The 25,702-nt window shown below is 50.6% G+C and overlaps 1 protein-coding gene across 1 annotated transcript in view; it reads left to right on the forward strand.

Annotated features, from left to right (window-relative positions):
• The window catches only part of DRAM2 (DNA damage regulated autophagy modulator 2), a 230,302-nt gene that overhangs the window by 152,405 nt on the left and 52,195 nt on the right, over positions 1 to 25,702 (forward strand). The window contains exon 5 of the mRNA XM_078644130.1: positions 8,199 to 8,281. Coding sequence (XP_078500256.1) covers positions 8,199 to 8,281 — 83 coding nt within the window. The remainder of the gene's footprint in view (positions 1 to 8,198; positions 8,282 to 25,702) is intronic.

Below are 25,702 nucleotides of genomic sequence, written 5' to 3' on the forward strand. Positions count from 1 at the left end.
TTTACTGACCACTCAATAGACTGCCACGACAGAAGATCGCTCATAGCGCGCTGCGCCTACAACTGCTGCTTAAACGCCGTGTGTCACGCGCTATCGCGCTTTTATCTTAAAACCTGTTTGATATTTTATTTAACTTGAGTTATTTACCCTTGTTTTTATCTGCACTTTACTGGCCACTTACCTGCACATTAATTGTATTGCACCGCGTTTTGCGGGCCCTTGTCCCGGTTACTAATAGCGGCGGCCATCTTAGGTGAGTAGGATGCCTGACGGCGCCACTTTGCTGGACGGTCTAGACGTCACAAGGACGCTAGACCTCTACATAAGGGGGATAAACTAGGCACTTGGCTACTTTACTGACCACTCAATAGACTGCCACGACAGAAGATCGCTCATAGCGCGCTGCACCTACAACTGCTGCTTAAACGCCGTTTGTCACGCGCTATCGCGCTTTTATCTTAAAACCTGTTTGATATTTTATTTAACTTGAGTTATTTACCCTTGTTTTTATCTGCACTTTACTGGCCACTTACCTGCACAGTAATTGTATTGTACCGCGTTTTGCGGGCTCTTGTCCCGGTTACTAATAGCGGCGGCCATCTTAGGTGAGTAGGACGCCTGACGGCGCCACTTTGCTGGACGGTCTAGACGTCAAAAGGACGCTAGACCTCTACATAAGGGGGTCACGCAATCGCGCAGCGGTAACGCGCAGCGGGACCGCCGTACTTCCGCCGGAGTTACGCCAGAGTTCAGCCCGTCTGTGCCCGTCTGCGCCCGTCTGCACCCGTCTGCGCCCGTCTGCACCCGTCTGCGCCCGTCCGCACCAGTACGGGCCCAGGGGCCATGACTCCTACCCCTAGTTCCTGTGGTAACTATTCTTATACTGGTGATGTTTTACATTCTCTACGTCCCTGTATATATACCAACTGTACCTCTTGTTCTCTTCCGGCCCATAATTTCGAATGCGCTGGCTGTAGTTTCCGTACTGGCAGAATGTCCAACTGTAAGGCATTCCGCCAAACGCGCACTCGTGGCAGACGGAGGAGATCAAAAATTCATTTTCACTGCTCTACACTCCTGTTTTAGAGCATTCATTGCAGGTCCCTCCCGAAACATAAATATCATATCCATGACTACCTTATCGAAGAGCAGCCCGACGCGCTGTTTCTTACTGAAACTTGGCTCCAGGATAGCTCGGGTCACGATATCGCCATTGCTGTTCCTAACAACTATGTAATAGTGAGACTGGATAGAGACTCTGGGAAAGGAGGGGGTATTGCCATAATCTTCAAGTCTACCTACACCTGTAAGCTTGAAGCCTTTTCTCTATCAGGAAGCGAAACTGCTTTTTTCAAATTAGTAATCAACCCTCAATTTACTTTATCGCCCCCCTGGTAATGCTCTCACCTGGATTTCATCTTTTGCCGAGACTATAGCTCCTCTTCTTCTTAGGGCAGCATATTTCTCCATTCTTGGCGATATTAATTTGCATCTAGAAGATCCATTATGTACCACCAGCAAGCGTTTTATATCTGATCTGGAGGCTCTTAACCTTTCGCTACTTAACTCTGGATCCACTCACTCTGCTGGACACCAATTGGATCCCATCTTTTCTAATCTTCCCTTTGACTGTTCTCAGAGTGCCCGCCCACTGGAGTGGTCCGACCATTTCGCAGTCCACTTTTCCTTATCTCACATCAAGAACTTGGTTAACAGTGGTTGCGATAAGGGTGAATTTCTACATCGGTGGGGTAAACTTGATATCACTAAGTTGAACCAGCACCTTATGGATACCCGCCCTGAGGACAATGAGGTTTCAGTCTTGGAACTGAATACCGCTGTCTCGCACTGGCTTACCAACGCCGTAACCACCCTCCTTACGCTCACCTCAAAACACCCTAGGTCCCACCGTCCCCCTGCACCTTGGTTTTCCGCTGACCTGAAGGCCTTACGAACTAAATGTAAGGCCCTAGAAAGGAAATGGAGGCGCTCCTATTCGGTCTCTCAGAAGACTGTATATAAAGAGGCTCTAAAGGAATACCACTCGCAATGTAAAACTGCAAGAGCTGCTTTCACTGTGAGTACAGTGACGCAAGCTCAGAACTGCCCCGCACCCTTTTTTCTGTTGTCAAAAAACTGACAGGAGCGGACACTATCCCGACACCTCCAGCTTTAGAGGAAGCCCAGTGCAACGCCATTGCACATTTTTTCATAGCCAAGGTTGAGCGCATATATGACTCTATGAACGCTCCCCCGACTGCAAATGAACATCAATCGGGACAGCTGGCAGGGATCGAACAGCCACTTCCTACTGCGAAGGTTACTAACTGGCAATTGTTCGATGATACTCTGTTTTTCTCCTGCCTAAGCAGCATAAGATCTGGCTCACCTCGTGATCCTGTACCTGCGAAAATTCTTAAACAACTGGATCTGGAACCTCGGCGGGTTCTCATGAAACTCCTAAACGCATCATTAACAGAATCTCGTGTGCTACAGGATTGGAAACACGCAATGGTTGTCCCTCTCCTAAAAAAGGCTGGAGCTGATGTGTCTAATCTCGCCAATTTTAGACCTATATCCTTGTTGCCTGTTCTCTCAAAAGTGCTGGAAAGGCATGTTAACATTCAGCTTAACCATCTTGTGGAAAGCTCGGGATTTCTACACTCTTCCCAGTCTGGCTTTCGTGCACACTATTCCACCGAGACCGCTCTACTCGGGGTGACGGAGAGCTTGCAACGCGGTATCGACCGCGGGGAAACATCTGCGCTCATCCTTCTGGATTTGAGCGCAGCGTTCGATACCGTGTCCCATTCCATCCTCTTGAATTCTCTTCGGTCCCTGGGAGTGGACGGTCCGGCACTGGCCTGGATTGCCTCCTTTTTAAGTGAGCGCACTTTCCAAGTCTTTTCCTCTAAAGCCACTTCTGCCACTTGTTCATCGGCGTACGGCGTTCCGCAGGGGTCCATACTCAGCCCTTTATTGTTCAACATCTATGTGAGACCCCTGGCTACCATCGCGGAGGATGCTGGGCTGACTATTTTTTCATACGCCGATGACACCCAAATTGTTTTTCCCTATCCAGCAGTGAGTGCAACAGTGTATCGATCTTGAAAACTGGATTGTCACGTATAGCTGAGTGGATGCAGAGGCATCTCCTCAAACTAAACAGTGACAAAACCGAGATTCTCATCTTAGGGAAGAATAAAGATCTGTGGGGCCCCCAACACTGGCCCAGTGACATGGGACCTCTTCCCCAGCCAACTTCTGTGGTTCGCAGCCTTGGTTTTCTCCTAGATGACAAACTCTCCATGAGACAGCAGGCCACTAAGGTGGCCGCCATCTGCTTTGCCACCTTGCGATGGCTCCAGAAAATTCTATGGATGCTGCCTCATGCCACCAGGAGAACTGTCGTCCAGGCGTTAGTAACATCTCGCCTGGACTACGGTAATGTCCTCTATCTCGGTGCCGACGTTGCTACCATCAACAAACTTCAGGTTGTTCAAAATTCGTCGGCCCGACTTCTGTGTAACATCCCGAGGAGACTATCTGCATCACAGGCCCTTCGCGATCTACACTGGCTGAGGATCCCCAGTCGTATTAAATTCAAAGCCATGTGCTATCTCTTTAAAATCAAGCAGGGTTCGGCCCCAAAATACTTACAGAGTCTGGTCCAATCCTATAAGCCTAGTCGCACACTAAGATCTTCTTACAACTGCGATTTTGTGGTCTCAAGATTCAAGCTTGTAAGGATGGGGGGCCGGGCCGTCTCCCATCTAGGCCCCAAATACTGGAACACGCTACCCATTACTTTAAAATCAGAAACCAACCTTTTCTGCTTTAGAAAAAAATGGAAAACCATACTGTTCCAGTGATCTGCCCGCCGCTTTAGCTGATTCATGGTGCTGTTGAGAGGTCTGTTTTTTTCTTCTTTAGTCTATCCCTTGCGCCGGGAAACCCACTGCGGCTAGCTGTTGCGCATTATAAATTTAAATATAAATAAATAAATAAATAAAAACTCGAATCCAAATACAAGCTGGATCTAGATCTCTACACTTCATATGGTTACAACAAATATTCTGATGCTTAGAAATGTTCTGTACGTGTAAGCAGCGGTGTCATGAATCTCCCGCTCTGTCACCTGGAAGAGGGGCAGAAGGTCTGCTACTTGGGTATGCTTGGCTGATCAGACATCTCCAGCACAGCAGGCTCTAATTCCACTAGTGCTCGTCAGAACAGGACAGAACATAAGCGTTCACAGGCAGCGGTACCCAAGGCGCAGCTTCATCTCCCAGGTTGTAGTTCACAGGACGTCTTTCAGATAAGGACTGAAACCCCAAAGAATCTTTCACAGTCAGGAGATGCTGGGTGCAGTAAATCAATCAATGAATCAATCAGTGGATTTGTAGAGTGCCTCTTTTCACCTGTGAGGGTATCAAGGCGCTGGGCTAGCTCTACAGCAGTAACAGAGGATCATCGTGCACCCAGCATGATCACCACTTGTCACCACATACAGCGGCAAAGGCTGAGCAAAGCTTAGCGGCATGGGGTGTTTGGCTACCCATGCATGATCACAAAGCAGACAGAGGGCCTGCAGCTGCAGCACTCTTCTCAAGGACTCCGAGTCCTGTTTGAAACCTGACTCTGAAACTGAGTGCTGTTCAATGCTTCCCTCTGGTTCTTTACTCATGTTTGGCTGAAACATGACAACCAAACAAGACAAAACTCATTTATCTATGACATACCTACATATGAGGTATTCCCTGCCTTACATGTTGTGAACAAGCCTGATCACTTGTTGGATGGCTGAGGTTGCTGTACCTTGCTGTAAGAAGAGGAGGTTGGCTGTTATTAAAGCTGTCCTTGCACTTCGAGAACAAGAGACCAAGACCAAACTGTGACTGACCTTTTCAAAGAACTGACTCAAAGAAGAGCCAGCACGAGAAGCCACAAATGCCTGAGGTCCATCAGACCAGGAGTAAAGGAGTACAAAAGAAGATATTGCACTACTAGAGGCCTATGGGCATAAACATGAGCACTGGAAGCTTGCTTCCTGCATTGTTTCTTTGATGATCATGGCACACCTTCCTTCCTGATGTTACTAGCAAGCACTGGGCCCATGACCCAAAGGGCATATGGGGGGAAGGGAGGATTTCCAGACGTTCACTTGAACCCGTCACACCTCTTCCAATTCCCATTGCATTAAGTTTTATTCTGTTTACTTCCTTGTCGGCCGATGCAACTGCTACCTCCTTAAGAGAAGCAGTAGGTTTTCTCTCATTGCTTTCAGGGCCTTTGTTATGTAACATGTAACCCATTGACATCTGTGTTAAAGCTGCGCGTGGGACACTCTGAACCATCCTGCCTGTCATCAAACTGCTGCCATACCGACTAATCATCCTGCTGCACATGGGACACTGACAGACTGGTGGGTGCTTCTGCTTCTGTGCGTCACATCAACACTGGAAAACCATGGCCAATACCAGTAGAAACTGACATATGGGGACTTGAAGTTATCTAGAAAATCCGGGTGCAACTGAAAAGAAGGGACACCAGTCTGACACCCAGCTTGTCCTTTGAACCCTTTTTGATTACCCTGTTATGTTAACAGAAGTACGGATGTGCTGGGGTACTAGAAATACACTAGAATCCTTGTTTACAGCGTTGCTTATTTCCAGCCATAGAACACCTATTACCAACCTTTTTTTTCTTGCTTTTATTGTTGACTGGGTTTTAAGCACGACCACCAAAACGTTAGGTGATGGGGATTACGTTGCCTTGGCAAGCTCCTGCTCTGTTGCCAAGACTTCTGGCCTGGACCGCTTAATATTAGAAATAGATAAGAGCATGGTAGCTAAAAATAGATCACTGTTTTGGAAGTCCAGCCAGGCCTTAACGGATCGGACTGAGCTGAGCAATAATGAGTGTTTTCAGTCACTGCCCATAGATGTAGACTAAGACTATGGAAATAATAAAATGGGATGTACGTTGTTACAACGCAGGTTGTAACAACACATACCTTTACCCATCGGCCGCTACAACGCAAGTCGTTACCACGACTTGCGTTGGAGGGCGCGGATTTAGGATTTTTATAATTTTATATTCCAACACCAGTCCTCGTGGATACTAGGGAAGGTGTTGGAATATAAATTTATAAAATTCCTTATCCCACAGCGCCCTCCAGCGCAAGTCGTGGTAACGACTTGCGTTGTAACGGCCGCGTGGTAAAGGTACCGCGTTGTAAAAAATTCGTGGTAAACGTTGATTACCAATAAAATGGTACTAAGTGGACACTGACCATCATTGCTTGTGATCACACAGCCATACAGAACCATCAAGAAGTATACAACTATCTAGAATAGGCCGTGACTGCACACTCATACTAGTTTTGGAGTGTCAAGTAGATCTAGTGTGATGTGGTTAACCTTTGCTGTGCTCCGTATCAGTCCACCCTACACTTTACTGCCCCTTTCTACAACTCTCTGACCCAAGCATAATCATTGCTGATGAATAGTCTTTTGAGATTTTTCAAGACTCAAAAGTTCTAGATGCACAGCTATCTCCTTCAGCCGTCTAGCCTCAGGCCACCCAGTCACTGCCAGGCCTTAATATGTCCAGTGCTATGTGGACAAGTGCCAATGACCTCAGTGGCTACATCAGCCTATTTCTTCTGTGGTATTATTGACTTGATGCTCTTTTAGTTTGTTATCAATCCTGCGTTGCTCATACAGATACACAGAGATGGTCAGGTATTTGAGAATGGGGTTTGTTGGTGGAAATCCAGGATGAACTCTACCCTCTGCTGAAACAGAAAGAAATCCAAAGCCGTTCATATTCTTGTCTGGTGTCTAGGTGTTTCCCTCCAATGCCATATCAGTAACTTTTGGAGCCGTCCTCTATGCAGCAGGGTATGAGAGTGCTGTGTGGCCAATTATCATGCATGAAATGGGGGGAGAAGGAGGATACAAATCTAGGTCCCCCAAAGATGTCTAATCAAACACAAAACCCAGAGTATTGGGTTCTAAGACCTAGTTCGTGGCTAAGGCTACTGGCCGATGTGGTCAGAAAGAAGCCCTGAAGAAAGAAACATTTCTTTCTTGAGTGTAAAAGTAGGGAGTGATTGGTTTTGTGTTGACTAGGAAGTCAGCTTCTTTTTTACTCAGCCAGTCATTGGTTCCTCAATGAGAAACGCAATGTTAATCCGAAGTCGTTCTGTCGGGCCTTCATTGATGCGGACTTAGGGCCAGATGTAGGTAATTCCTATTTACCGACTCTTAAATACCGAATCATACCGATTCGGTATTTAAGAGTAGGTAAATAGGAAGGAGGCATATGTAGGTAAATCTTATTTTCCAAATACCGATTCGGTAAGATTCGGTATTTACCGATTCTGTAAATACCGAATCGGTATTTCACATTGATTCCTATGGGCCTTGAAGCCCATAGGAATCAATGGGAAATACAGAATCGGTATTTACAGAATCGGTAAATACTGAATCCTGCAAGGGTGCAGGGGGTGTCACTTTGACACCCTCTAGCACCCCAAGTACAGGCTTGTGTGACATGTGGCACACATACATGCCCTAAGGGCATGTCTGTGTGTCACATTGCACAGGTGTGCATGCACAGATGTGCATGCACACCTGAATTCGGTATTTTACCACACAATAGGATTGTGTGGTAAAATACCGACTCTTAAGTGCCTGTGGCACTCTTAGGAGTGTCAGCTACATATGGATTTACAGAATCGGTATATTTACCAATTTGGTAAAATACCGAAGTGGTAAATTTACCGAATCGTTAAATATACCGATTCTGTAAATAACGACCCACCCACATCTCAAAGGCCAAATACCGGTCGGTAACGGCCGAAATCGGCCGTTACTGATCGGTATTTGGCTACCTACATCTGGCCCATAGTTCCTTGTATCAGCCAGTAAGCGTAGACATTCGTTTCTGTAGTCCTGTGAGTTCTGTAGGACTATTGCTCCCCCTTTGTCCGCTGGTTTTACTGTGATTTTTTTCATTTTCGAAAAGTTGTTGTATTGCTGCACGTTCGCTCTTACTCGTGTTCTGGAACACCTTGATGGTCCTTGTGTCCAGTTCCTTCACTTCCTTCATAACGGCCTTTTCAAAAGCCAAAAGCTTGAAATACTAATCGAATTATGTCATTATGTAAATTCCTTAACTCAGTTTGTCAGTGTTTATATCCTCAGTTATTTTGAGTGCCGACTTGCACGGAGCTGACCTCGCTAAGAAGCTGCACTGGGACATTCATGAAAAGGTAAGCTGGTTGGTAAAGGGACCAGACAACTGAAAAAAGCCTCACTATCGTCTGTTAATTGCACAACTTTACAAAATAAGTGTTCACTTCCTGCTCAGTGGTGTCTTTAAGCGACAGCGCCTCTTTGAACTGCCTGCAGTGACGTTTGCACACTGTACCAAAGTAGACTATTTGCCCAGGTTTTATTGTTTAATGACTGTTCAGCCGCTGTCCTGATACTGAGCACTGAGTGAAATATGTCAGAAAGGATACCACCGTCCTCTGCCTGACATATTTGACATTTCTTTTGGAGGTTTGAGATATAACCGGTGCAAACGCCTTGTTATTATTTTAAAAGTCCCCGGTAGTTTATGGCTGGCGGAGGCAATAGTCATTTTTAAAAATGAATGGGAGATGTTAGGTATTACTGGCTCACCTGTCATTGATTTCTGGAAATGTTTGTAATATTGCTGATGCAAAAATATCTCTGATAACCCGAAACAACATTTATTTCCTTCCACACAATTACCAGCAAGTTTATCATGAAGGCCACATGCTACATCATCGTGCAATGAAAATGTTTTCCTAAATTATGCCCTGCCAAGAGGGCAGTAAAGCCTCAGCATTGGTAGTCTGATCAAATAGTAAACCTAGATAAGGCAACAAGATGACGAAGACCTAAGTTAAATACATATTTACAAGCCTCTTGCGCAGCTGGTGCGTCACTTTTAATATGGGAAAAAGAGACGCACGGGTGGTGCAAGGGGCTTGTAAATAAGAAAAGCATTCCAACATATCAAAAAATACCATGAGCACAATATGCAACAAAATTCATGTTTCTCAGTTGCGTTAAGCTGTATTGTATTTTTCATCAGTATTTCCTTTTTACCAAATCCAAACTTGGTTACATAATTGAACAGATTTTCGAAAATGTACTATAAAGCTAGAACTTCTTCATGTGGTCAGCTTTTCAGTCTGGCATACAACAACATGCAAACCATTCATAGTAAAGAAGTGAGTAGCTTTCTAAAGTTCAGCATGTGTTACATGTAATCATATGTTCGAGGCATATGAGCTGCAGATCACACACTATGCATAGATCGCCATCTGGTGTTGGGCCCGGATGTTTGCAGTTTGTTATTGTCCTGGGACAAGGCTTTGGATGTCACGAGATAGGTGACTCCTCCTTTGGACAATAGAGCGCATGGGCATCAACTCCATCTTCAGATTGTTTTTTTCTGCCATCGGGCTCGGATGTGTTCGACGTGTTCCAGTTCGGAATCGTTACAGATTTAACTTTCAACATGCAATCCTTACCCTCTCTTCGGTATTGTTTTCGATCACGTTTCCCTTTCGACACGCATCTGTACAAGCTTCTACTTCAGTTCCAGTCATCGAAGCAGGCCTTTGGGCCAATCTGCGCCACAGGCCTTTTGGTTCATGGAAAGGACTCCATTCAAAAAGTGTCTTCAATGTGGATCCAAGTTTCCACACGCAGATCTTCATGAGGGGTGTAACCTCTGCCTTTCACCTGAGCATGAGGCCAAAGACTGTCCAGCTTGCGCGTCTTTCTGCTCCAAGAAAACTATCAGAGATCATCGAGCTCGAAGAAGCATGGCTCGATCGTCGACATCCATACCAGACGACATCTTCCAAGAAGGCATCGATGTGCCGGAGCAGGAGCGGATGGAAGAAGGCCCCTTTAGCGAAGCCGAAGAATCCGATGTCGAAGACATCACTCCGGGGCAACGGTTCGTAAGTACTGATGTCGACCCCTCCCCCCTATCAAGCCATTTAAAGGCTTCGGTAACACCTTCACCTTCGGGCCTAGGTGCATAAAACTTCCCACTGCCGCCTTCCGGCCCGGCAAAAAAGTCTACATATAAGCTTTCAGGCCCCTCAGGATCGAGCCAGCCTACCGTCGGTTCCAAAACCTCATCCTCGGCATCGGCAAAAGAGAAATTAAAACCATTGTCTTCGTCCGCGCTGAAGCCTGGTTCCACACCGGCGCATTCAGCACCGAAACCTTTGGATCCGAAGAAATCCTCGGAACCAACAAAGACACTGATTCCGAAAACCACTATTGACCCTTCGGATCCCAAAAAATCGTCGGAACCCAAAAAACAACCGGTTCCAAAACCAGCTGGCACGCCCACCTCGGATACGAAAAAATCATCGGAGCCAACCAAACAACCAGTTCCAAAGACTCCAACTAAACCTTCGGAACCCAACAAAGCTCCCGATTCCAAACCAAAGCAGCATAAAACCACTCCAAAAACAGTGCCACACAAGCATTCGGACTCGAGAAAATCGACACCGAAACACCATCTTTCAGAGGAGGAGCTGTTTCAACCTGATCCCAGTCAAAAAACTCTGGAAATAGACCTAGAAACAGGTCATCTCAGGATTAGTCCATCCAAAAAAAGGAAAATGGACTAACTTACACCACCTCAAAGTCCTTCAAAGAAAAAAGACATTGCTACTTCCCCTTTAAGGATTCCTTCTCCTCCTCCTCCTCCTCCACCACCATACATTTCTCCTATCCCATCTCCAGTGCCCTCACAATCTCCTCTACCTACAGATGATGAAGGTACCCCTATGCATAGTGTGTGAATCTGCAGCTCTACATGCCAAGAACAGATACATTCTGGTAAGTAGCATTTTCCTTCAGGTAGTTTGTTGGTTAGCAGGTGTTAGTTAGGTAGGCATGGATTAAATTTAAATGACTCTGACATAATTTTTGTAATTTCGCAATTTAGACATTGAGCTTGTCACGCAAAGTTCCTGAAATTACGCCAAGAGCTGTATTTCTACACCATTCACCATAAAATGTTATTATGAACTTGTGTGAACAACACAAAAGGGCAGAACATGAGCATCTGTGCCTTAAAGCACTTGAGTTTTTTGTGCTAGATGTTAAACCTTAAATGCATCCTTGCAGATGCATTTTCCCCTAAAATATAAAGCTAAATTATGGATTTGTTTTTGTAATTACACATAACTTCCTGTAATATTCCTGACATTTCGTTTAATTACATGAAAACAAATAATGCGAATTTCATACGCAGCTAGTTTTAGGTCTTATGAAAAGTTTCTCAGTGAAAACAGATTCGAAATCAATACTGCAGAAATCTGCATCCTCAGAGAGAAATACCTGCGGTATTCAGAGTTTAAGTGTTACTAATGAGCAGTTACCTACAGTGTTTGCATACTAATTTTGCCTCATTCTTGTAACTTTTCCCTTTGCACACTGCCAGGTTTTTCGTGGCAACATTTTTGCCAGGAACCCAACTCAGGGGTGTGGTCTTCTTGCATAACTTTTAATCCTGGTTCGGAAAATCAGGATTTCCACAAAACCCCTTGGTGAGGTCTAGCTCAACACTGTACACTGTTTTATCTGAGTGTAGCAATGACTGTTGGTGATTGGAGATATACATATAGAAGGCCCAGTTAACTAAGGTTTTTCATGACATAAAAGCATAATTATGGTAGGAAGTACCCTCATGTATGCCTGCCAAGAATTCCCCAAATGATTCCTGTCAGGTGTCCATGGATTTATTATTGCATATTTTTCTTCCATGAGTGCGTAGAAATCTGCAGTGATAAATCCCATGCAGGGGGTTGGAATTGGGTGTTGCAAGGTTCACTTTTGTGAACGACCACAAAAGTACATTTGACAATTCACAAACTCGGATCAAACCACTTTCCACTTTAGAATTGGTCAGAAATGTACTCGATCAAACCGAATGGACAGCTCCCATTCCAGGAAGGAAGGGGATCACATTTCTGCCTGATTTTAAGGGCTTCCTCCATTAGGAAAACATTTTCGTAGTGCAGTAAAACATTTTTGAAGAAACGTGTATGTCCATAGCTGACTCCACACACTAGGGAATTAGAGCCCGTGGAAGATAGGAGACAGTACTGATGAGAGATGCCTTATCACTTTCCCAGTACGCCTGGAAACCAGGGCTTGGTGCAGCTTTCCAGGCGCACTGCGGGGATATTTGGGCATTTAAAAAACAGCAAAAGATACCCTCAGGCGAAGATGTAAGTCTGTGCATGTACTTCTGTATTTTTCAGCAATCGGGCCCTGTTTATGAGAGACATGTAACTTTAAAAGCGTAAAATGTTCATCACATTGAAAATGAAAGAGTGAGAGCGCCAATAGAAATAGTGGTTAGCGCAATTTTCTTCAGTTTGGTTGGTAAGAGATAAAACCTGGCAATTTTTTTCTGTTTCATCTTGATTTATTCACCTTGTTATTCTCACAAAGATTTACTCCGTGTTTATTGATTTCTACATGTTTGAAAATGTTATGCATTGTATGTTAAGTTCTTAATTTATATTACCTTTGACTTCCCTCGCAATCATAGTGTGCCAGATTTTTTTCTACCTAACTCCAAATCAGCTTGGTTCTCAAAGTCCTGCGCGCCTGCTCCTGGTTATCCTTTAACAGAAGCTATTCTATTTGCAGCTCACCTTTTGTGTATTTACCCATCAAGACCGGCTGTAACTCCATCCCTTGGTCTCTGCCTGCTTTTTATGGAGTGGTGAGCTTGTTTCCCTGAACACCTGTTCATTTAAGTCCAGTTTCCTCTCACTTGCACTTTTATTACAGGCAATTACAGTGATATCTCCTAACACACCTCCACCCTCACCTCGTACAATGCTCAGCCTTCAACTGTAATGTTATCAAACAGGCGATAGCTTGGACCTGGCTAACAGATGAGAGGTGAATATTACAACTAAGATAAGAGCGCCGTACAGGCCAAATTATGAATGCCTCGTTCAGTTCTGAGGAGAATATTATTGGTCAAAATGCTATATAACCCTGTTCTAATCGTGCGTCATTTTCTGTCATGTTCGTGTAATCTGAGCATATCGTTTTACGCAAATTACACAGAATGTCAAAAACGTTGCAGATATTTTTACTGCGGGGGATTGGTTCAAGGTGAAAATGTCTTGAAGGAGACAGGGTTGTGCAGCAAATGTTTGCCAAGAGGCATTTTCCTCTCGAACCAGTCCACTTGCTGGATTCTCAAGTGACTTTTGAAGCGAAGTGTTCTTCCCCGTTAATTTATCAGTTGAGGTACTGTAAAGTGCATTTAGCAAAAAATTACACTCTGCAATTTTTCCCAAAAATTCGCATAACTACGGGGACATAGTTTTACGATTTCGTACACCTGAATTCTGCCCAGTGCCCCGGATGTTTGTAGGTCATTTGTTACAAAAGATTGAAGCAGTCACACTAATTTTCACATTAATGAACCATTATCACATGGGTCAAGAAAAATGCAGACGGCCATGGCTGCCACTGAATATTCAACTGCATGTTTTATGCATCATCTATCGGGCCTTTTGGAAAAGGGGCCATTGTGCGTGGGGACATTCTCTCAGAGACATATTGCATTTAGAGGAGACAGAGCTCCAGCTAAGCATGCCCTTTTGTCGTCTCATGGTCAAATGTGGAAAATCAGGAATTTGCACCATGGCATTCTAGGCGACTGCCAGGGCATGACTTTGTTTCTGCCCTGCGTAAAGCGTAAAGCCACCAGAAATCTTGTGACCTGGATGCTGCTGTTTCTAAGAGCCCTTTGTTAGTAGATGCCAGCTTACTTCCCATCTCCAGCCTCACACTTTAAGACACAAACAGCCTTATTCATCAAAGGGCCGTTTTGCGAGCCCCTAATAGCGATTCATAGCGAATCGCTGTTAAGGACTCGCAAAACAGTATTCATGTAGGAATTGCTAAATAAATAGCGATTCCTACACATTCCTTATTTGCTAGTAGCAAATTGCTAATCGCAAATAAGGAATAACTCCCCATTCATTCCTATGGGCCAAAAGGCCCATAGGAATGAATGGGGAGTATTCCTTATTTGCGATTAGCAATTAGCTAATCGCAAATAAGATAGCGATTTAAAGGGTGCCAGGGGTGTGCAAAGGACACCCTGTAGCACCCCTTAAATGCAAATTGAAACAGGTGTTGCACACACACATGTCCAAAGGACATGTGTGTGTGCAACATGCAGCTTAGAAAAATGCTTTTAAAAGCATTTTTCTAAGTTTTTGCTATTTACCGAGAGGTCTGACCTCTCGGTAAATAGCGGCCCGAAATTGCGAATTAGCAATTTAAAAATGGTTGATGAATTGCATTTAAGGAATCTCAAATAGAGATTCCTTAAATGTAGTTCCTCGCAATTTAGCGAATTAGCAATTACCGATTCTTGCATTTGGGATGATGAATCCCAAATGCAAAAATTGTGCTAGCAAAGGGCCAGATTCTCAGATTCTGGCCCTTTGCGAGCGCAATTCGGCTTGATGAATCAGGCTGTTAGTAGGAAGCAAAATGTCGGGCAATTGGTAAACAAAATACCAGATTTACAAAAAAAGCTCTGTACACAAACAAGGCTAGCCTACATCCATTGCTGAGCAAATCAGGAGAGAGGGCTGGACGATATCATGACAGGAGCTGGATGTCAGGGACTCTGGGGGCTGTAGATCTCGTATTCAAGACCCACACTTATGATGCACATCCACAACTTAGTAATTAAAGGTATGTGAACCTGCCGTTCTAGAAAATTATTTTCACTTGACGAGCCAGCAAATTATTGTAAGGTAAGAAACTGGGATACTGGTTGGGGAGAGGGGCCCTTCTCAAACAGCAACTACAATTTTTCTCAGAGTAAAGTTCCCCATAATTAACGTGTTCTCAACCCTCATGTTGCTGGGCACAGAACAGTCAAACTTAAATCGGAGGCAATGTGTTAAGTATTTGTGTAACACTTCTTCAAACCGTAACATAGTAACAACGCACAACAAAAGGAGCCCACACCAGAGATAGAAAAATACAGTAATTTTTAATAACTAATTCAAGACCATAACAATAAAAATACAATTGTAGTAGAACCAGAGATATGCAATTTTGAAGTTTTTAGTAAAAAGCATGGCAAAGTGTGTAAAGTGCCAATTCTGGCTATCTGGTCACGCTGCACCAGGACAAACTCACACGTTCAAGCACCCGCGATGGAGCGCGGGCTGGCTACAAGGACCCAATGAGGTTCGCTGAACAAAGTTCTAGGCCTGAACCTATATACAGTTTCGCTGGCAGAATTCAGGAACTCTGCAGTTTGCCTGTAAAACATATTTTTCACTAAATTCTGCAGTCCTGCCAAGTGTCACGCATCAGGCGTGACACTATCGCATTTCAGTGTGGTGTTCTGCATCTCCGCACTGAAATGAAAAGTCACGCATTTCCGTAGGTCACAGATACAGATCTTTACTTGCACTTAACTCGGGCCCTGGGAGTGAGGACGGATAGGCTGCAGAGAATCGCCTGATAACAGGGGCCCCATTATCACCATTCACGTAGCAGCTCCAGACAAGAGATGTTCGGCTACAGCGCAATTCCAAACATCCCAACACAGCCTCGGCTGACACTAGATCACGTGGCAAGGAGAAACTGTGTGATGTTTCCGGTTACGCGATGAGATGACGTCCTGTGTTACCAGAGCATTACCAGCTACGCTGTAATAATTCCCTGCGCAGGCATTTGGGGCCCACCAGTAGGGGGGGGGGCACTGACGACAGACACCGGAATTGTGTGATGAAGGCAGCTTTATTGGAATCAGGTGCGCCCTGCCTATTCCCCAAACCTTGGCCTGTGCCAAACAAAACTAGGCCTAGCTAAATATGCGAATGCCTAACAACCCCCACCCCTAACCGGATCCCCAACATTGCCACATCTTAAAACATCCCATCCGCAACATATACCCCCCATGCCTACCAACTGTAAATGACCTCAGTGTCCCCCACCCCCTACAGAAACAGCCCAGGCCTCCTCGACTACCCCCAACTACCCCCCTGTCTGAACTAGGGAAGCGCCAAAGAAAAAGCAGCACCAGCACCTGATCCAGCGACAACACTGCCCCTCAAGACCCACCTATCGATCGTGCACCATCATCCAAGAAAACCCCTTCGAAGTACCACCAAACCCCCCCACCCCGGGATGAAACCCACAAAAAACTACTCACCCAGGGCAGGAGGGTGGGCAAAAACTCATGCCCCCAATGCCCAGGAGCCGGCTGCCGTGTCACTGCACCAAAATGGTGACCAGTGACACAAAATGTCCGTATATAAATGTCCCCAGCCCAAAAGCAGCCCAAATGAAGCCCAAGCCTACCCCCCAGCCCAAACCAGCCCAATTGCACTCTGTGTCTCTCATGCCCCCTAAACCCCCCCCCACGGCCCCAAAACTACCCGTGGGGGCAAGCCTCCCGTTGGTCGGCTGCCCCCCCAAATCCCCATTGGGGCCCACCAGTAGGGGAGGGGGGGCACTGACCACAGACACCGGAATTGTGAGATAAAGGCCGCTTTATTGGAATCAGGTGCACCCTGCCTATTCCCCAAACCTTGGCCTGCGCCGAACAAAACTAGGCCTAGCTAAATATGCGAATGCCTAACAACCCCCACCCCCACCCCTAACCGGATCCCCAACATTGCCACATCATACACATCTGAAAACATCCCGTCTGCAACAAATACCCCCCATGCCTACCAACTGTAAATGACCTCAGTGTCCCCCAACCCCTACAGAAACAGCCCAGGCCTCCTCAACTACCCCCCTTTCTGAACTAGGGAAGCGCCACTCGATAGCCGCCTTACCGACTTTCGACCCCCCCATAGGACTCCAACCTCCTTGGATACCTGCGCACCCCCAAGGCCCCATCCAGCGCCTCCTTCAACTGCACGATGTATAACTCCATCCCGTACCGTGAGAGGTGCACTCCATCCTTATTAAAAAAGTACACCGCCCCATACCTAAGCTCGGGGTGCTCCATCCTGCCTATCCCCTCCCTGGCACGGAAATCCCTCATCTCCCTGTTGATCTTCTTCCTCGTCCTATCAATCGCCCCAGGGTGCTCCGCCCCCTTCCAAAATCTTCTAGGAATAACTTCTGACCAGATCAAGTGGCAACCTGCCCAATTCCTCTTAACTTCCAGCAGGTCCCTCTTCATCTGTTTGACCAGGGCCAAACCCTTACACTGCACCAGGTCATTTTCGCCCAGGTGTATGACTAACACATCCGGGCACACCCCCCCTACCACATTGTTCAGCAAGGGCATTAACTCGTGCCAACGCATTCCCCTTTCCCCTCCAGTGACATCAAAACAAACTGTCATCTAAATCCAGGTTGAGCTTCCGATGCCTGTCCCATTCAGCCCTCTCTGCCCTCTTGACAAATGAGTGTCCCACAATGAAAATGTTCAGGCTGTTCACCTCCGGCCCCGCCACAGCACCTGCAAAGACACACATATCAGAGGGCGAACCAACAAGCTTAGAGCGCCTCTTCTACCCCCCGCATCCTGACGTATCACCTATAGCAATCGGACTTCCACCGCCCCAACCACTTGATCTCTTCCTTCCCCCAACCACACCGTGCCGCCTCTGTCGCCGCCCTGATTCGAAACGAGTGCGTCCCAAACGCCTTTGGGTCCTCACCCATATTCCGCAGGGCGTGCCGCAGAACCCACAACGCCTGAGCCGCTGCCACCCTGCCGCCATCACGTCGCCCGAAAACCTCGACGACAGCCACATTCCGGTCCGCCGCCAACCGCCGGCCCCACTCCGCCGGACAGATGTCGTCACGCCCCCCGGGGCCCAGCACCACCCACGTCCCCACCCCCCTCTGATCCGTCTTCGAGCGCCGCAAACGCACCGCAACTTCCCGGTCCCGCATCTCCACGTCCTCCCACAGGAGTCCCCGGCCCCCTTTCGAGCCTACCAACTCTGACACCCGAAACGCTCCAAAAACAGCCAGGACATGAGCGTGGAAAACAGTACTGCCTCGCTTCCGCTCCGGCACACCAACGGCAACACACCAATCAAAGCCCCCAGCAATGCTCCCGCGACCGGCCGACGCTGCGCCACCCGTGCCCCCCTCGCCCTCGCCCACCCTTCCAGCAATCGAGCCCCCAACTCACCCGCCGACGGGGGGAACCCCCACCACAACTTCCCCATGAACGCCACCACCGCCAATTTGCCCGCAATCGTCACCCGCGACAGCCCGCTGTCCATCAGACTCAACATGAACCGTACCACCTGTTCCTCCCGCTACCAGAGGTACCCGTGCCTTACCGCACCTGAACGCCGAAACTCCTCCCAAGCCTGCACGTACGCCTTCCACGTGGACACGGCCACCGACGCCCTCACCAGCTGAACAACCCGGCGTCTTCTACTGACCAGAGCTCCTTCAGGACCGGCATCTTGACTGTCTCTGCCGCCGTGGCTAGCCCATGGAACCTCTGCCACTGTGAACGAGACAAAGCATCCACAATGTCATTGTCCACTCCCGGAACGTGGCGCGCATGAAACATAATGTCCTTCTCCAAACAGCGCAGCACAAAAACTCTCATTAGCTTCAAAACCTGTGAATCCCGCGCCGACTGCCTGTTCACCGCATGTACCACCTCCATGTTGTCCACTCTGAACAACACCCTCTTGTGTGCCAATGCACCCGCCCACACCGTGACTGCCACCAACAACGGAAACAACTCCAGGAAAGCGATGCTACGGCCCCCCGCCTGCCAATAAGCCGGCCACTGGTCTGCGCACCACCGCCTGTCCCAATACAGGCCAAAGCTGCCAACATCCGCCGCATCGGAGTACAGCGTAACGTCCCACTCCCAGTCCTCCGCCGGTGCCATCGGCACACCATTGAAACATTCTAGGAAAGCCCGCCACATCCGCAAGTCCTCCTTCACTCCTGCTGACAGACGCACGTAGTGATGTGGAAGGGTCAAACCCGACAATGCCAAGCCCAACCTCCTACAGAAAGTACGACCCAAACGCACCACGCGACAAGCAAAATTAAGATGCCCCAAGAGGACCTGTACCTCCCGTACCAACACCTTCTGCTTGCCCAGCATGTCATCCACTAATGCCAACATGACCGACCTCTTGTCCTCCAGCAGGCGTGCTTCCATGGCAGCTGAATCGAGCTCTATGCCGAGAAAGGACAACACCGTACTGGGACCGTGCGTCTTCTCCGGTGCCAGAGGCACCCCAAACTCCTCCATCATCCCTGCCAAACTGTCCAGCAGCCGCTGGCAGTCCACTGCACCGGGTCACCCCACCAGGAAGAAGTCATCAAGGTAGTGCGTCACCGCCTCAGAGCCTGTGCGCCTGGAAAAAGCCCACTGCAGAAAGGAACTGAATCGCTCGAACAACGCGCAGGAGACTGAGCACCCCATCGGCAATGCCTTGTCCACAAAAAAGCCACCGTCGAACTGAATCCCCAGCAACTGGTGGTCATCCGAGTGTACTGGGAGCAAGCGGAACGCCGACTTAACGTCACACTTCGCCATCATAGCGTCCCGACCCGCTCCCGCCACGAGCCTCCTCGCCACGTCCACCGATGAGTAAGACACCGACGCCAACTCTGCCGATATGAAATCGTTGACTGACCTCCCCGCCGGCCACAACAGGTGTTGTATCAGTCGGAACTGCCACTGGATTCAAGATAGCCTGGCTGATGAGGATTATGAATCCGAAACCGGTCCCAGGATGCTTGTTTCCGGTCCATGGAAGACATGGCTTGGCAGTTCGGGCTGGACTGTTCCCATAAGGCACAGGGTCAGACTGATTTGCATATAGCCATGTCTGAAATGGGGTGGCTGAGTGGGCTAAAGAATGGTGATGGATTAAACCCAGATCAGTTGACTGGGGGTGAGTGTTTGATTTGCTCAAACGCTCCGTCCATCATCCCCTTTTGTATCGCTTTGTTCGCCCTAAGTGTGGCAGTGTATGCTCAGACGTGAGTCCCTTGCTCACTTGGCCACTGGATTCAAGATAGCATGGCTGATGAGGATTATGAATCCGAAACCGGTCCCAGGATGCTTTGTTTCCGGTCCATGGAAGACATGGCTTGGCAGTTCGGGCTGGACTGTTCCCTTAAGGCACAGGGTCAGACTGATTTGCATATAGCCATGTCTGAAATGGGGTGGCTGAGTGGGCTAAAGAATGGTGATGGATTAAACCCAGATCAGTTGACTGGGGGTGAGTGTTTGATTTGCTCAAACGCCCCGTCCATCATCCCCTTTTGTATCGCTCTTTCTTGGGCACCACCCCGATCGGGTAGAGAATCAAACCCGACAGTGGCGGTTCCGCAAATGGGCCCACCATGCGGCCCTCCTTGACCTCCTTCAACAGCTTCTCCCTCACAATACCTTTGTGAGCATTCACCGATTTCAGATTGTCCGCCCAGCGTGCAATCCGTGGGCCCTCATAGCCCAGCCTAAAACCCTCCCGGAACCCCAGACGCAAAACTGCTGCATCGGCCGCCCACGGGTACTCAGCCAGCCAGGGTTCCATCCGCGCCAGTCTAACCGGCGTACAAGCCTTTCCCCATAGTCCCCGACCCCCCCATCCTCTACCCCTCCCCCAACCTGTGAACCTCCACTCTGCGTTCCTCCCTGCGCAGGCTGCTGTCCCGGCGGCCCGATGACACCCCAGCAGCGCACCACTGGGTGCCGTTGCCCGCATTTCGAGCACTCGTGCCGGAAACGGCACGTTTGTCGGCCACACGCCCCTTTATTGAAGTCCCAGCAAGCCCCAACCGGGTTCTGCCCGGTGGACTCACCCTGCCCCACCCCACCACGGGTGGGGCGAGCCGAAAAGCGGGCCGGCGCGAGCGGCAGACCGCTGGCCTTATATACACCATACTCCCGAACTTTGCTCCGCCCATCGTTTGCTGGTACAGATCTGAATCCAGCTCCCCTCACTTTGCCTCCGATCCGGCAGACCGCTGGCCTTATATACACCATACTCCCGAACTTTGCTCCGCCCATCGTTTGCTGGTACAGATCTGAATCCAGCTCCCCTCACTTTGCCTCCGGATCGGACGCCATACGTGCCCGGAATTCCTCGTCGTAGTGGGACCAGGCGTACCCACCATACGTCACCTGCGCCCTCCGCACCACGTCCATATACTTAAAAAGCGCAATGGACCGATCCGGAAACCTCTCACAATATACGCTGGCGTATATGAGGAAGGCCGCTGACCAATTGTCAATCGTCAAAGGCACCTTGGTGCGCCGCGCCAACTCCTGCTCCTCCTCCTTTGACCCCTCCTTCGAAGTCAACTCCCTATGCAACAACTTCAGGATATCGATATACTCCCCCTTCCAGATCTTCTCCTTCGTCCCCGCCGACAAGTGTGCCCCTAGCGTCGTGGTTACCCCCATGTACGGGAGCTTGCGCACCGGCACCGCACAACTCTCCTTTCCTCCGGCCGCGCTCGCCCCCGCCTTCGCGTCTCCCTCATCCGTGTTATCGCCCGCGCCCGTCCCCGCGCTCCCCGACGCCGCCGCCCCGCCGACGCCGCCCATACCGTCCGTGCCCACCCCGGTGTCCTTCACGGAGCAGCCTTTTACCAAACGCCCTCCTTCATCCCCTCCAGCATCCATCCCCACGAAACCTGCACACAGCGCCGCTTGCTCGCGCCACTCCCCACTCCGCCTCCAACCTTACCTGGCATCAAGGTCGGCGTTCTCACTGGATCCCGCCGCCTAACCAGTGGAGCTGAGGGGGCCGTCACTCTGGGCGCGTCCCGCTGTGGCCGTACCTGTAACACACTGCCAACAAGATTACTCGATCCTCCCTCCCCCTCCCGGATCTCCCCCTCCTCCTCAGACTCCCCCGTTCCAACATCCCGCACACCCCGGCCGCCCTCCATGGACTCCGGCCGGCTCAATCCCGCCTTTTCCCTGCACACCCGCATCAAATCCACCAGGTCCACGCACCCACTCACTTCCATCGCCGCATTCCCATCAGGCATTGCATTGACTGGCACCGCAGGCCCTACTCTCCCCCCGGCGGCCGTCACGACCCTTCGGGGGTGGGGCGGCGACACTTCCCGTCGCCACCCCAAGCTGTCCCATGGCATGTCCCACGTTGGAGCGCGACTGCCCGTACCAGGCAGAGCCGGCCCATCCCCTCGGTAGAGCGGAGCCGCATGCTGCTCACCCGAGTGCCTCGCCAACCTGTCCTGCCAAAGAAAGAAGGGGGAGTCCAGCATGCCGGGGTGAAAAAAAAACCCATCCCCACCCCACGAGCTGCCCTCGCCTCAACCCCTCTGCGCACCCCGTCCCCACCCCGCCGAGTGGCCCCCCTCCTCGCCCGGTGCCCCACCCCCCGCCCGCTCCCCCCCCATCCCCTCCTCCCATGCCGACCACTGCGGCCCCACACCCCCTCCCCACCTCTCGTACCCTCAACCCAGCCCCGCCCCCCATCCAGCCCCCCCACTCCCTCCCGCCTCCACCCCTTCCCCCACCCTCGACTGCCTCCCCCCACCCCACCCGGACCCCAGCTCACCCCCCCTTGCTGTAACTCTCCACCCCTGCCCCCCCCCGCGCCCTCCCGGGCGACAGGGACCTTCTCGGGCCTACTATGCCTGCCCCCTCCCCTGACGATGACCCCCAATCCAGGTCACTCTCCCTGCCCCCATGTCCCCCGGTCCCCCCTGCTCCCCCCTCCTCCTCCATGTCGGACTCCTTGATAAGCAGTGGCGACCCTGCCCCCCCCGCCTCCCTGCCCACCCCCCCCCACTCCCCCAGCCCCCACATCTGACAGCTCCTGTGGCACCCCTGCCTCCCGCACGGGGCCCCCTCCCAACCCTGCCACCTCGCCATTATCACCCAGCACTGGACCCTCCCCCGCGTTGTCCCCCGCGCCCCCAACTCCGCGCCAGGGCCCCCAGCTCCTTCCCCGGCAAAAGTCCCTCGCCTCCCAGCCTCCCAGCCCCCTCGCTCCCTTGCCTCCTCCCGCCCTCCTCCGCGACTTACCCCGCGTTGCGGCCTTGCCTCGCCGGCCTCCCTCGCCCGCCCCCTTTCCGCCCCTTCCACCTCCCTGGGCCTTCCACATCCGAGACCGCAAAGGCCCACACACGATTACCACTGCCGTGGCGCCGTTCGCAGCGCGCCGCGGCGGTCTTACCTGGAGGTCGCACCGCACCAGGTCGATGCGGCCTGCCTCCCCCAGCAGCCTAAGAGCCTCCTGAACCCGGGGATCGCCGAGCGCCGCCATTCCTCCCGCACCGCACAGTCAACAGACGAGGGGCCCAGCAACACCAGGAAGACATCGCTCCCAACGTAGGCACCGCGCACCAAGCCTAACCAACAACACAACAAGCAAAAACTCATGCCCCCACTGCCCAGGAGCCGGCTGCCGTGTCACTGCACCAAAATGGTGACCAGTGACACAAAATGTCCTTATATAAACGTCCCCTGCCCAAGAACAGCCCAAATGAAGCCCAAGCCTACCCCCCAGCCCAAACTAGCCCAATTGCACTCCGTGTCTCTGGTGCCCCCTAAACCCCCCCCACGGCCCCAAAACTACCCGTGGGGGCAAGCCTCCCATTGGTCGGCTGCCCCCCAAATCCCCAATGCCAGATCGGAAGTTATTCATCGCTTGCTAAGGGGAACAGATCTAGTGGAAGCCTCAAAACTATTGCCGAGTTCAACTTCACACGTGCTAGAATGCGCATTTCACAGAATTATGCTCTGCTGACAGCGCCTGTGTTAGGTGTAGAGTTCTGCTCTACATTCACCGTAACAAAATTGGAGTTTGCTTTTATGAAATACAAGATTGCGTGGCTGCACCGTTTGCCGAGACTCTACAACGTCGAGTTTGGTATTTCATTTCTAAATGAGGCTGGCTTATTTTGTCTTCCTTACCAGACAAAATCACCCTAATATTAAAATGCGCAATGGATGTGCTTAAAATTATTTTAAAGCCCCCCCACTCCCTCCTGCCTCCACCCCTTCCCCCACCCTCGACTGCCCCCCCACCCCACCCGGACCCCAGCTCACCCCCCCTTGCTGTAACTCTCCACCCCTGCCGCCCCCCGCGCCCTCCCCGGCGACAGGGACCTTCTCGGGCCTACTATGCCTGCCCCCTCCCCTGACGATGATCCCCAATCCCTGTCCCCCGGTCCCCCCTGCTCCCCCCTCCTCCTCCATGTCGGACTCCTTGATAAGCAGTGGCGACCCTGCCCCCCCGCCTCCCTGCCCATCCCTCCCCACTGCCCCAGCCCCCACATGTGACAGCTCCTGTGGCACCCCTGCCTCCCGCACGGGGCCCCCTCCCAACCCTGCCACCTCGCCATTATCACCCAGCACTGGACCCTCCCTCGCGTTGTCCCCCGCGCCCCCAACTCCGCACCAGGGCCCCCAGCTCCTTCCCCGGCCAAAGTCCCTCGCCTCCCAGCCCCCTCGCCCCCCCTTGCCTCCTCCCGCCCTCCTCCGCGACTCACCCCGCGTCGCGGCCTTGCCTCGCCGGCCTCCCTCGCCCGCCCCCTTTCCGCCCCTCCCACCTCCCTGGGCCTTCCGCATCCGAGACCGCAAAGGCCCACACGCGATTACCAGTGCCGCGGCGCCGTTCGCAGCACGCCGCGGCGGTCTTACCTGGAGGTTGGGCCGCACCAGGTCCATGCGGCCCGCCTCCCCCAGCAGCCTAAGAGCCTCCTGAACCCGGGGATCGCCGAGCGCCGCCATTCCTCCCGCACTGCACAATCAACAGACGAGGGGCCCAGCAACACCAGGAAGACATCGCTCCCAACGTAGGCACCGCGCACCAAGCCTAACCAACAACACAACAAGCAAAAACTCGTGCCCCCACTGCCCAGGAGCCGGCTGCGTGTCACTGCACCGAAATGGTGACCAGTGACACAAAATGTCCTTATATAAAAGTCCCCTGCCCAAGAACAGCCCAAATGAAGCCAAGCCTACCCCCCCAGCCCAAACTAGCCCAATTGCACTCCGTTTCTCTGGTGCCCCCTAAACCCCCCCCACGGCGCCAAAACTACCTGTGGGGGCAAGCCTCCCGTTGGTCGGCTGCCCCCCCCAAATCCCCAATGCCAGATCGGAAGTTATTCATCGCTTGCTAAGGGGAACAGATCTAGTGGAAGCCTCAAAACTATTGCCGAGTTCAACTTCACACGTGCTAGAATGCGCATTTCACAGAATTATGCTCTGCTGACAGCGCCTGTGTTAGGTGTAGAGTTCTGCTCTACATTCACCGTTACAAAATTCGAGTTTGCTTTTATGAAATACAAGATTGCGTGGCTGCACCGTTTGCCGAGACTCTACAACGTCGAGTTTGGTATTTCATTTCTAAATGAGGCTGGCTTATTTTGTCTTCCTTAACAGACAAAATCACCCTAATATTAAAATGCGCAATGTATGTGCTTAAAATTATTTTAAAACAAGGGGTGGTGATGGACAGAGTCTCTGAATTAAGCAGAGTACTCTCACCCAGTCAAGAGATCAGGGCTAGATCCAACACCGTTTTTTAGCTCATTGCACCATCCCAGTTTCAGAACCTGGCTGTATGCAAATTAGTCTGTCCCTGGCCCAGTGCATCATGGGAACAGGGCAGACCAGA

The sequence above is a fragment of the Lissotriton helveticus genome, chromosome 5_1 (genome assembly GCF_964261635.1).
Source record: "Lissotriton helveticus chromosome 5_1, aLisHel1.1, whole genome shotgun sequence".
In the NCBI taxonomy this organism is placed as follows: Eukaryota; Metazoa; Chordata; class Amphibia; order Caudata; family Salamandridae; genus Lissotriton; species Lissotriton helveticus.